At 38.9% G+C, this 10,471-nt stretch overlaps 1 protein-coding gene and 1 non-coding gene across 2 annotated transcripts; one reads left to right on the top strand and one right to left on the bottom strand.

Annotated features, from left to right (window-relative positions):
• Window positions 1-4,075: 4,075 nt before the first annotated feature.
• LOC113766752 lies at window positions 4,076-5,338 on the bottom strand. The gene has a single exon (XM_027310908.1). It carries the CDS (start codon window positions 5,336-5,338, stop codon window positions 4,076-4,078), a length of 1,263 nt encoding a protein of 420 aa, XP_027166709.1.
• LOC113767169 lies at window positions 4,665-4,771 on the top strand. The gene has a single exon (XR_003467891.1). It is a non-coding gene; the product is annotated as a small nucleolar RNA R71 (small nucleolar RNA).
• Window positions 5,339-10,471: the final 5,133 nt, after the last annotated feature.

The raw sequence follows: 10,471 nt of genomic DNA, 5'->3' as shown, positions 1-10,471 counted from the left end.
AGACGGTGTTCGTTCACCACAAACTTATTGTCAGTTTTAGTACTCTGGATTTCAACTGCACCATATGGAAAGACGTGAGTAACAATAAAAGGTCCAATCCAACGGGAATGTAGCTTACCTGGGAAGAGTTTAAGCCTGGATTGGTATAGGAGAACCTTCTGACCAACTTCAAATGTTTTTCTAGAGATTTGTTGGTCATGAAATACTCGGCTCCTCTCCTTGTAAATTAGTGCATTCTCGTACGCTTCGTTTCGGATCTCCTCTAATTCTTGCAAATCCAACTTCCGTTAGGCACCGGCCTTCTCTAGATTCATGTTACACTGTTTAATCGCCCAAAAGCTTTGTGCTCGTACTCCACTGGAAGGTGACATGGCTTCCCAAATACCAATCTGTACGGTGACATCCCTATGGGGGTCTTGTATGCAGTTCGATATGCCCAAAGGGCATCTTCTAACCTTTGATTCCAATCTTTCCTATTGGGGCGCACCATTTTCTCCAAGATGGACTTAATTTCCCGATTCGATACCTCCGCTTGACCATTGGTCTGAGGGTGGTACGACGTTGAGACCCTGTGAAGTACACCGTACTTTCGAAACAGCGCAGCTATTGTTTTGTTGCAGAAGTGCGTCCTCCTGTCACTAACAATAGCTCTCAGCATTCCAAAATGCACAAAAATATTATATCTGATAAAATCTGCAACCACTTTCGAATCATTAGTCCGGGTGGCCTTAGCCTCCACCCATTTAGACACGTAATCAACTGCCAACAAAATATATATAAAACCAAATGAGGTAGGAAACGGCCCCATGAAATCCATACCCCATACATCAAAAATTTCTACAAAAATCAACGGGACTTGGGGCATATGATCTCTACGGGCTATATTACCTACCCTTTGACAATGATCACAAGACTTACAAAACACATACACATCTTTAAACAAAGAAGGCCAATAAAATCCACTTTCTAATACCTTATGAGCAGTTCTCTTGGGTCCAAAATGACCTCCACAGGCAAAAGTATGACAAAAACTCAAAATTGACTGAAATTCAGCTTCACTTGCACATCGTCTCATCACCTGGTCAGCACATCTCTTCCACAAGTACGGGTCATCCCAAATGAAATACTTGGCGTCGCTCTTCAATTTATCCCTTTTCGATTTTGGCCAACCTGCAGGGAAATTACCCGTTGCTAAATAATTGACTAAGTCAGCATACCAAGGCAATTGAGAATTTAGAGAAAACAAGTGTTCTTCAGGGAATGCATCCTTCAATGGCTCATTTTCCTCCACAACGGGTATGCGACTCAAATGGTTGACTACTAGATTCTCTGAGCCTTTTTTATCCCTTATTTCTAAGTCAAATTCCTGTAGGAGCAATATCCACCGTATGAGCATCGGCTTTGCATCTTTCTTGGTCATTAGGTACCTTAACGCTGCATGATCAGAAAAAATAATAACTTTAGCACCTAACAAATATGACCTGAATTTTTCTAAAGCAAAAATAACCGCAAGAAGCTCCTTCTCAGTAGTGGAGTAGTTTAATGGAGCTCCATTCAAGGCTCGGGATGCATAGTAGATAATGTGAACCGCCTTTCCCACTCTTTGCCCCAATACAGGCCCCACTGTATGATCACTGGCGTCGCACATGATCTCGAAGGGTAGATTCCAGTCAGGGGGTTGGATGATTGGTGGCGAGGTCAGTAGCTTCTTCAATTTGTTGAAGGCACTCTCACACTTGTCATCGAACTCGAAGGCCACATCTTTTTGTAAAAGCTGGAACAACGAGACTCCAATCTTCGAGAAGTTCTTGATGAACCTTCGATAAAATCCTGTATGTCCCAGAAAAGAGCGCACTTCCCGCACACTCGCGGGATAAGGTAAAGCAGATATAATGTCTATTTTAGCTCTGTCAACTTCAATACCTTTAGAAGACACGACATGACTTAAGACTATCCCATGGTCAACCATAAAATGGTATTTTTCCCAGTTAAGCACAAGATTAGTCTCTATACATCTCAACAGAATCAATTTCAGGTTATCGAGACAAGTATCAAAGCTGTCACAATATACACTGAAATCGTCCATGAAAACCTCAATGATTTTCTCAACATATTCAGAGAAAATGCTTACCATACATCTCTGGAATGTTGCAGGTGCATTACACAACCCAAATGGCATCCGTCTATATGCGAAGGTCCCGAACGGGCACGTGAAGGTCGTCTTCTCTTGATCCTCTGGTGCAATTGCTATCTGAAAATATCTTGAAAATCCATCCAAGAAACAATAGTAAGCCCTACAAGCTAAGCGTTCAACCATTTGGTCAATGAAAGGGAGAGGAAAATGGTCATTTTTGGTGACGGCGTTCAGCCTACAGTAGTCAATACACTGTCTCCATCCAGTAGGTTTGCGCACTGGTACGAGTTCACTCGTTTGGTTGGCCTCTACTGTCACTCCTACCTTCTTTGGAACTACCTGGACCGGCCTCACCCATGGGCTATCCGATATGGCGAAGATGATCCCCACATCGAGCAACTTCAAAATTTCTTTTTTCACCATTTCCATCATAAGGGGATTGAGTCTCCTTTGAGCCTGCCGTACAGGTTTGGCATCTTCTTCCAGCCTAATCCGGTGCATACAAATGGACGGGCTTATCCCCTTAATGTCTACGATGGTCCAACCTATTGCCTCTTTATGCTCTCTAAGGACTCGGATCAGCTTCTCTTCCTGGGTTTCTGAGAGTGCAGCTGAGATAATCACTGGGAGTGTTTCGTCATCGCCCAGATACGCATATTTCAAGTGTTTCGGCAGGGGTTTCAACTCCAACACAGGTGCCTACACAACAGATGGCAGTACCCTCTGGTGAGGCTCGAGAACGAAAATTTGTGAGACTTCATACCTTTTTGTTGTGGTTGGCAATGAGTGTAATGCCCCTATTGTGCATTTCAAATCTTCACTCCACTCCACCTCAGGAGTTGTCTCCAACTCGAGGTGCTTGGTTAAAGCGACCTCCAGCTCATCCCTGCCAACAGTTTCAAACACTTCCTGCACCGCAGGGTCAATAGCACTCACAGAGAAAACAGAGCTAAAGTTGGAGTTTGAGGAGTATTTCATAGTATCAAAGATATTAAAATGCACAATTTCCCCATCAAACTCTATGGACATGGTACCCTTATTAACATCAATTTTTGTTTGTGCTGTACTCAAAAAGGGTCTACCTAATAACAAAGGTGAGGGATTGGGGGAGTGATCATCATCCATATCGAGTACATAAAAGTCAGCTAGAAATACCAAATCATTAATTTTTACCAACAAATCTTTAACCAACCCATCAGCATATGCATTAGTTCGGTCAGCTAATTGAATGATTATTCCAGTTCTTTTAATGGACCTAGATTCAGAGAAACATAGATAGACTTAGGCATTACATTAATTGACGCCCTTAAGTCCAACATGACCTTCCTAATCACAGTGTTGCCTATCCTACAGGGGATAGTAAACATACCTGGGTCTCCGCACTTTGGTGAGAGTTTTCTCTGCAGGACTGCGGACACGTTCTCCCCCACAATGACCCTTTCATCTCCCCTCAACCGCCTTTGGTTGACACACATGTCCCTCAAAAACTTTGCATATTTCGGCACTTGCTTGATGGCGTCTAACAGGGGGATATTGATCTCTATTTTGCGAAATACCTCCAGGATCTCCTTCTCCTTATCTTGCTTCTTTGGGTTCTCTAACCTGCTAGGAAAGGGAGGCGATTTATTTTTAACTGTAATGACTGGGTCTGGGAATACCCTTGGATTTGTACCAGTGTGGTCCTCCTTCTCAAGTTCATTCTCAATCTTTTCCTCATCCTTGTTCTTTGGAATCATGAGTTCTGGTCCCTGGACCTCCTTGCCACTTCTCAAGGTCATGGCTCACATTTTTCGGGTTCAACTCGGGTTGATACGGCAACTTTCCTTGAACATGGGACTCCAATCGATTAATCGTGATGGCCAATTGATTTACCTGAGTTTGCAATGATTGCATCTGTCCCATTTGATTTCTCATACCTTGCAGGTCCGAATCCGTCTTTTATTAATTAGCAAGTAATTGCTTCATCATCTCTTCCATGGACGGACTTGAACTCGGTGGCGGAGGTGGTCGGGGTTGGTACTGCTGCTGGTACCCTTGTTGTCTATTTGGCACAAAGTTAGACTGCCTGTTCCCTCCATAGCTGAGGTTGGGATGGTCCCTCCAGCCCGGATTATACGTATTTGAGTACGGGTCATAGGCTTTTCTTGGCGCGGGCGCGTGACTAGGCATGTTCACTTGCTCTGCACTTTCCTCTTGAATCATTGGACACATCTCTATGGAGTGACCCATACCAGTGCAAATCCCGCACACCTTAGCCTGAGATGCATTTCCTACAGCCAGCTGCCCAACAAAAGAAGTCAACTCAGTCAGCTGCTGCTGGATAGAGGATGTCTCTACTTCATTCACTTTGCGAATCGAGACATCCTCCCTCGTGCCAAACTGTTGCGAGTTTTCGGCCATTCCCACAATTAGTTTCCACGCCGCTCGAGGGGTCTTGTTCACCAGTGCCTTTCCACTTGCATCGTCTGTGATGCTCCTATCTCCGAAAAATAGCCCCTTGTAAAAATATTGTATGAGCAATTGCTCACTTATTTGGTGCTGAGGGCACTTGATGCACAACTTCTTAAATCGCTCCCAGTAATCATAGAGCGACTCCCCTGGGTGCTGCTTGATACCACAGATCTCCTTTCTTAGACTTGCAACTCGAGACGCGGGAAAATACTTGTCTAAGAATTTTTTCTTTAGTTGGTCCCACGTGGTGGTACTACTTGGGGGTAGGTAGTACAACCAATCTTTTGCCAAATCTTTCAAGGAGAAGGGGAATGCCTTCATTTTAATCTGCTCTTCTGTGATTCCTGGGGACGTCATACTGTTGCACACGACATCAAACTCCTGCAAATGCTTATAAGGCTCCCCACCTGGTAAGCCATGGAAAGATGGCAAGAGATGAATTAGACCAGATTTTAACTCAAATGGAGTATTATCATTTAAACTCGGGAAAGTAATGCACAAAGGCTGCTGATTCAAATCAGGAGCAACCAACTCCCTCAATGTCCGTGCATTGGCCATAGTGACTTCTTCGGGATCCGAGTCACTCGAAGTATCGCTAGATGAATCTGTCGGGTCAACTTCCGGCTCAGGTCTCTGAGACGCAGCACTAGAATGCTCCTCTCGGAGTTGTCTGGTCTCTTTTCTCGTTCTACGCGCAGTCTTCTCTACCTCGGGGTCAAAAATTAATTCACCTGTACGAGAAGAACGAGGCATACACACGAAAGGTACCAGAAAATTAAAGCAAAAATGAACTTAAAAAGAAATAAATAACTAGCGCCAATCCCCGGCAATGACACCAAAAATTGACAGGTTGTCGAGCCTGTGTAATAATAAAAACCTACTTAACTAAAGTTAATTTTTGCACTAGTGGTAAGTAGGGTCGAATCCACAAGGATTGGGTATAATTGTTTCTTTTGAAGTTCACAGTAACAAGGGGGTGTTTTTGTAGCAATGACAATAAGTAAATGATTCAATTAAAAATAAAAAGCCAACACAAGATTAAATGACAAATTACCAAAATCAGAATAATAATAATTAAAGGTCTAGCCAAGAAATAATTTCAGCAATGGTTCACCTAATTGATCATCGATGCACAAGCAATTCCAATTATTTATTAATAAATAGGTTATAACTGCCAAACAAGTGATGGCAGTCAACCCCTCCTTACTGAGTCGGTGACTAAGGTACGCCTGTTAATCACTGCTCTAATTAGAAATAATTCTAGGTACGCCCGTAAGATTTAATTCCTCAATTGCCTTACGTATTAGAGAAACCCTATTCTAACCAAATAACGCACTACCAGGGTTATTTCAGATTAGCCCGCGTATCCCCCTGTCACAAATCTACTCGTGCCAGTTGTCACTATTTCAAGGCAATTAAACAATTACGGATTTAAATGCCCTGATTGACAATAGATTATCAAGTTAACTAATTATCCGGATCCACGACAATCAATTAATTAAATAACTATAAGCACTGCAATCAAGGGATATGCGAATACCAATAAATAAAAGAAAAAGATAAAATTAAATCGGTCTCACAATTTTTAGGCGAACCAAAGCCTCCGTTGTCCCTTGACTAGAGTGAGGAAATTAGTTCATATTTGATGCACAAAACCCACAGGAAATTGAAGAGAAAGCTGCAGCCATTGCCACTGATTTTTGAGAATTCAATCCGTTCCAATCAAGAAGAGATAGCAAAGTTACAAGAGGTGATCCTCTGTTTCACTTCGGATGACATACGAAGAAGGAAAAGAAAGTACTAAGAGTTCAAATGAACAAAAGTCAAAGCTCTCCTAATTGTCCAGACATGTGCAGGAGAGGTCCTACCAAGAAAACATCTAAAGAAAGCATCAAAAGCTAAGCTAAAAATAGTGCTTTTTCCCTGCACAATTTTCTATCTAATTCCTATCTATTGTCATCCTTCTCAATTGCAGCGGCATCCAGGAAGACCCAGCCCTCCGTCCGTCCTTGCCTTCGTAGAAATTACCAAAATGGGCGTAACACCTTCTTTTCCAAAAATGCCCATGGGACAAGCTCTATTATCTGGACTCCTTTTCTGTCAAATTGGCACCTGTTATTATATTTTCGTTCTACTCCCTGAAATAAATGCAAAATACTAAAAGTGAGTAGAATCCAATAATTAATCCACATCGGGTCAGGCGATAGGGGCAATTAATAATAAAATAAATGGTAAAATCGTAACCTATCACTATAAAAGAAAAATTTTTGTAAAGCAAAATTAAATTTGAATGGCCCAGATCAACTTGAGATAATCAATTGGATTGTGTAGATGCCAGAGGCCTTGATCCATTCTTGTGACCTTGTCCAAATTGATTGAGCAGAACATTATTTTTAATATTCTTCGAAAGCAACTTATGGTGTTGCAACATGTCTTGTCGTATGATAATTTCTAGGGGTGGCAATCGGATCCGAAACGGGTTAGCGGATCGGGTTGAGATCCGAGTATAACTGGAAACTCGTTGACCCAAACCCGACCCGTCAACTCGAAACAGGTCAGGATACCTAACCCGAATCCGAAAATTTCGAGTTGGCGGGTCGATCCAAATGACCAGAAATTTAATTTTAATTTATTAATTTATCACTATAATTTCTAATAAAATCAATTTCGCACAAGACTAATTACATAATTAAGTAATAAAATTTAAATAAAATAATCCCAAACCAAATCTAAAATAAATTAAAACACCGTAAAAGTGTTTTATCCCAAACCAAATCTAAAATAAATTAAAACAGTATAAAAGTAAAAAATAATTTAATACATTATTTGTCCGAATATAATAATTTCAACATCACACAAATTAAATAAATTCATTTAGGATTAAGTGATTAATGCCTTTGGAAAAAAGAATAACTTAATTTAGTTAGATAAAATAATTTTTATGTTTATTAAATTATTTTTAATTCGTAGACAGGTTATCAGGTCACCCACGGGTTGACCCGAATTCGACCCGTTTTTTCGGGCTCATCGGGTTTGACTCGATTCTGACCCGGACTCGCGAAATCTGAATCCAAATCCATTAATTTCGTGTTAAGTTCGTATCGTGTTTTCAGATTCTATCAGAAATTGCCACCCCTAATAATTTCTGAGATGGCGGCCGCCACCAGTCCCACATCTCATCGATTCATGACTCGTGTGGGAAGTATTTCTTCATGTCAATTTCATAATTATCTCACCTGAATAATAGACTAGCTGATCCTATGATGTGATATTGAATTTTCGTCCTTCCTAATTTAGGGGTGCTCCAATAATTCAAAAACCTTTGCTTCCATTACTATTTTTTTCAGATAATTTTTTATATTTTTCATAAACAAATTTTTTAATTATCTTTTTATCTCACATATATCAAATCACTATAATATATTTTTCTACAAAAACTTCTAAAAATAACAATTCAAATAATTTGTACAGTGAGATCTTCGTCTAAAAAATCAAGGTTGAAATTCAAAAATCATAACCGTTGAGTCAAGTCTCATTAAATGTGAGTTTATCTTGTTTATGCATGTTATCAGTTGTAATGTACACATTTATGCATTGATTACACCAATACTGGTTACTTGTAAATTTACACATTTACATTTGTTTTCTCCTTTGCTTTCAGATTTTTCGAATTCCCAGAGTATTGGATCATACGATGAAACACGAGCAGCCTTGTCTTTGTCTCCGTGCGTATATCTCTCTATCACATTCACTTTCATTGGCTGGCTGTATTGTAAGAGGAACCATGACAAGAAATACCGCACAGGAGAAAACAACTTTATTTATGAGTGGTCCAAGTCCAAGAACTCTTACCCAGGAAACAAAAGAAACAAACGATACCGCACATCCAGGGCCACTTGTATGATAAGTGCCAATTGCCAACTTCACGTGCCAATGTTTTTAAATTTTTTTAAGAAAAAGTAGTAGGATATGTGTCATGTTTAAAGCACCAAGAAACAAATTAAAAGAAACTTTGAAGGAAATTGAAGTTGAAGGAGATTGAGTATTGCAAGTTGAAAGAAAGAAAAATGATCAATTAAAGTGTAAACAAAAGACAATATAGATTTCTTGTTCTCCCATTTGTTTTCTACGCCCTCTATTTCATAAATCTCATGTCCCTAATTTGTATTTAGTAACCTTCATCCGTGTTGTATAGTAATGCTGTAAGACAGACAATAATGGGGTAAAGTGGGTAGCAATATAAATTTATAGGTGTACCGTTCTGTAACATAAAAACAAAAGAAGAAAAAAAGAAAGGCAAAAGAAGTTAGAGGATAAGAAAGATGTCGAAGTAAGTGGCCAACTAATAATGCATAGGTATTTTGCAGCATGGCTGCATTTCAGGACAATAGCAAGATTGAGGACAAGTTAGCATTCAATCTTGTTTAATTGTTTTAGCGAGTTTGAAATTATATTCAATGTTGAGTTATTTATTTATTGAACTAAACTCAAATGAGCTTTAATCAAGACAGATTTGAGTTGAGCTCGAGTAGTTTGAATTTTTTACTAACAAAATCAAGTTTTATGCTAATTGTACCAAGATTAATAGAGTTTAAAAGTTAATTGAACACAAAATGATGTTCAAATGTTGTATTCACAAAATCAAGTTAGAACAAGTTTTTATTGAACCAAACTTATTTCAAATATCGAATAGTTTGGTTCGTCTTTTAACCTACCTAAATAGTACAAATTAAAAACACGTGGAACTGCTGGTAAGTTTCAAAGTAAAGCATGTAATTGATTGGAAATTATTGGTATCTCACTAGTTGTCTTTGCTTTTAAAGTAATTTATGCGCCATTGGAGGAAAAAAATCTAGTTACCTTTTGAATTGAAGGAAAGGAAATGAAAAGAAAGTATATTACCGGAAAAGCAAAATATTGAGAGTATTACAACAAAATGTTTAAAGAAACAATATTGGTGGTATTACTATCTTATCTGTTCTCATTGTAATTGAGAATTTAACCATTCTTCTTGCAGAAAAAAAAGGTATTTCATGCATCTCAACAAAGTAACTAACGCATTCAATATGATGCGGAAAGACATCTTTTAAGTGGTTGACCGCCTAAGGAGCTGTAGCGTGCAAAGTTGTCGATCTAAACTTGAATTGCTGTGGTGTAATTGCTTTATGAAAGTGCAATATGTGAAGATTGTCTAATTCTGCAACCTAATTCGCCGTGTTAATCTAGATTTTGTACCCCAATTATCTTGAATTGAACATGGCATTTGCTCAATTGCTTTTATACCATGTTCAAGTTGGCTACATTTATTTCGTCACAACTAATTTTACTTTTAATCCTTTTTCTTTTTGTTTCCTTGCTTTGGTATAGGATTAGACTATCTTTCCGTTGCTGCCCTTGTTTAACATCCATATATACTTTCAGTCTTAAATGCTTTGCTGCTCCACAAGTCAAATATGTCCTTTTAATTCTACCAATCTTACAAGTTCACCGCATAAAAAAATTCCTATGTTTTAAAATTCGGAGTAGACTAGTCGGTCTAACCGGTCGAACCGAGACCGATCAAGCATTCGGTCCGAGTCACCTTAAAAAATCGCTTGTTAAACTGGGAATCGACAAAACGGGAAAAAACCTCATTTTATTCTTTTTTTTCCTGAATTTCTTCATTGCTGATTTGTGATTTTTTTCAAAAATTTTCTTCATTTCTAAAGCCTAATTTTATCTCTCCAAAAAATAGGTGGTAAGATATTTGACAAATCATAAGAAAAAGTTTTAATTACTGAAAGAGAAGAAAAAAGGAAAAGAGAAAATAGATCTATAAATCTATCATTGTCATCTCTCAAAGATTCATAGATCTAAATAAAAGAGAAGAAAACAGGAAAATAACAA

Source organism: Coffea eugenioides, chromosome 3 (assembly GCF_003713205.1).
Source record: "Coffea eugenioides isolate CCC68of chromosome 3, Ceug_1.0, whole genome shotgun sequence".
In the NCBI taxonomy this organism is placed as follows: domain Eukaryota; kingdom Viridiplantae; phylum Streptophyta; class Magnoliopsida; order Gentianales; family Rubiaceae; genus Coffea; species Coffea eugenioides.
Note: the sequence above shows the minus strand (reverse complement) of the source record. Positions and strands in the feature narration are given on the sequence as shown.

Coding starts and splice junctions, on each gene's coding strand:
- LOC113766752 (XM_027310908.1), bottom strand. CDS start 5,338: ATGCCTCGTTCTTCTCGTACAGGTGAATTAATTTTTGACCCCGAGGTA.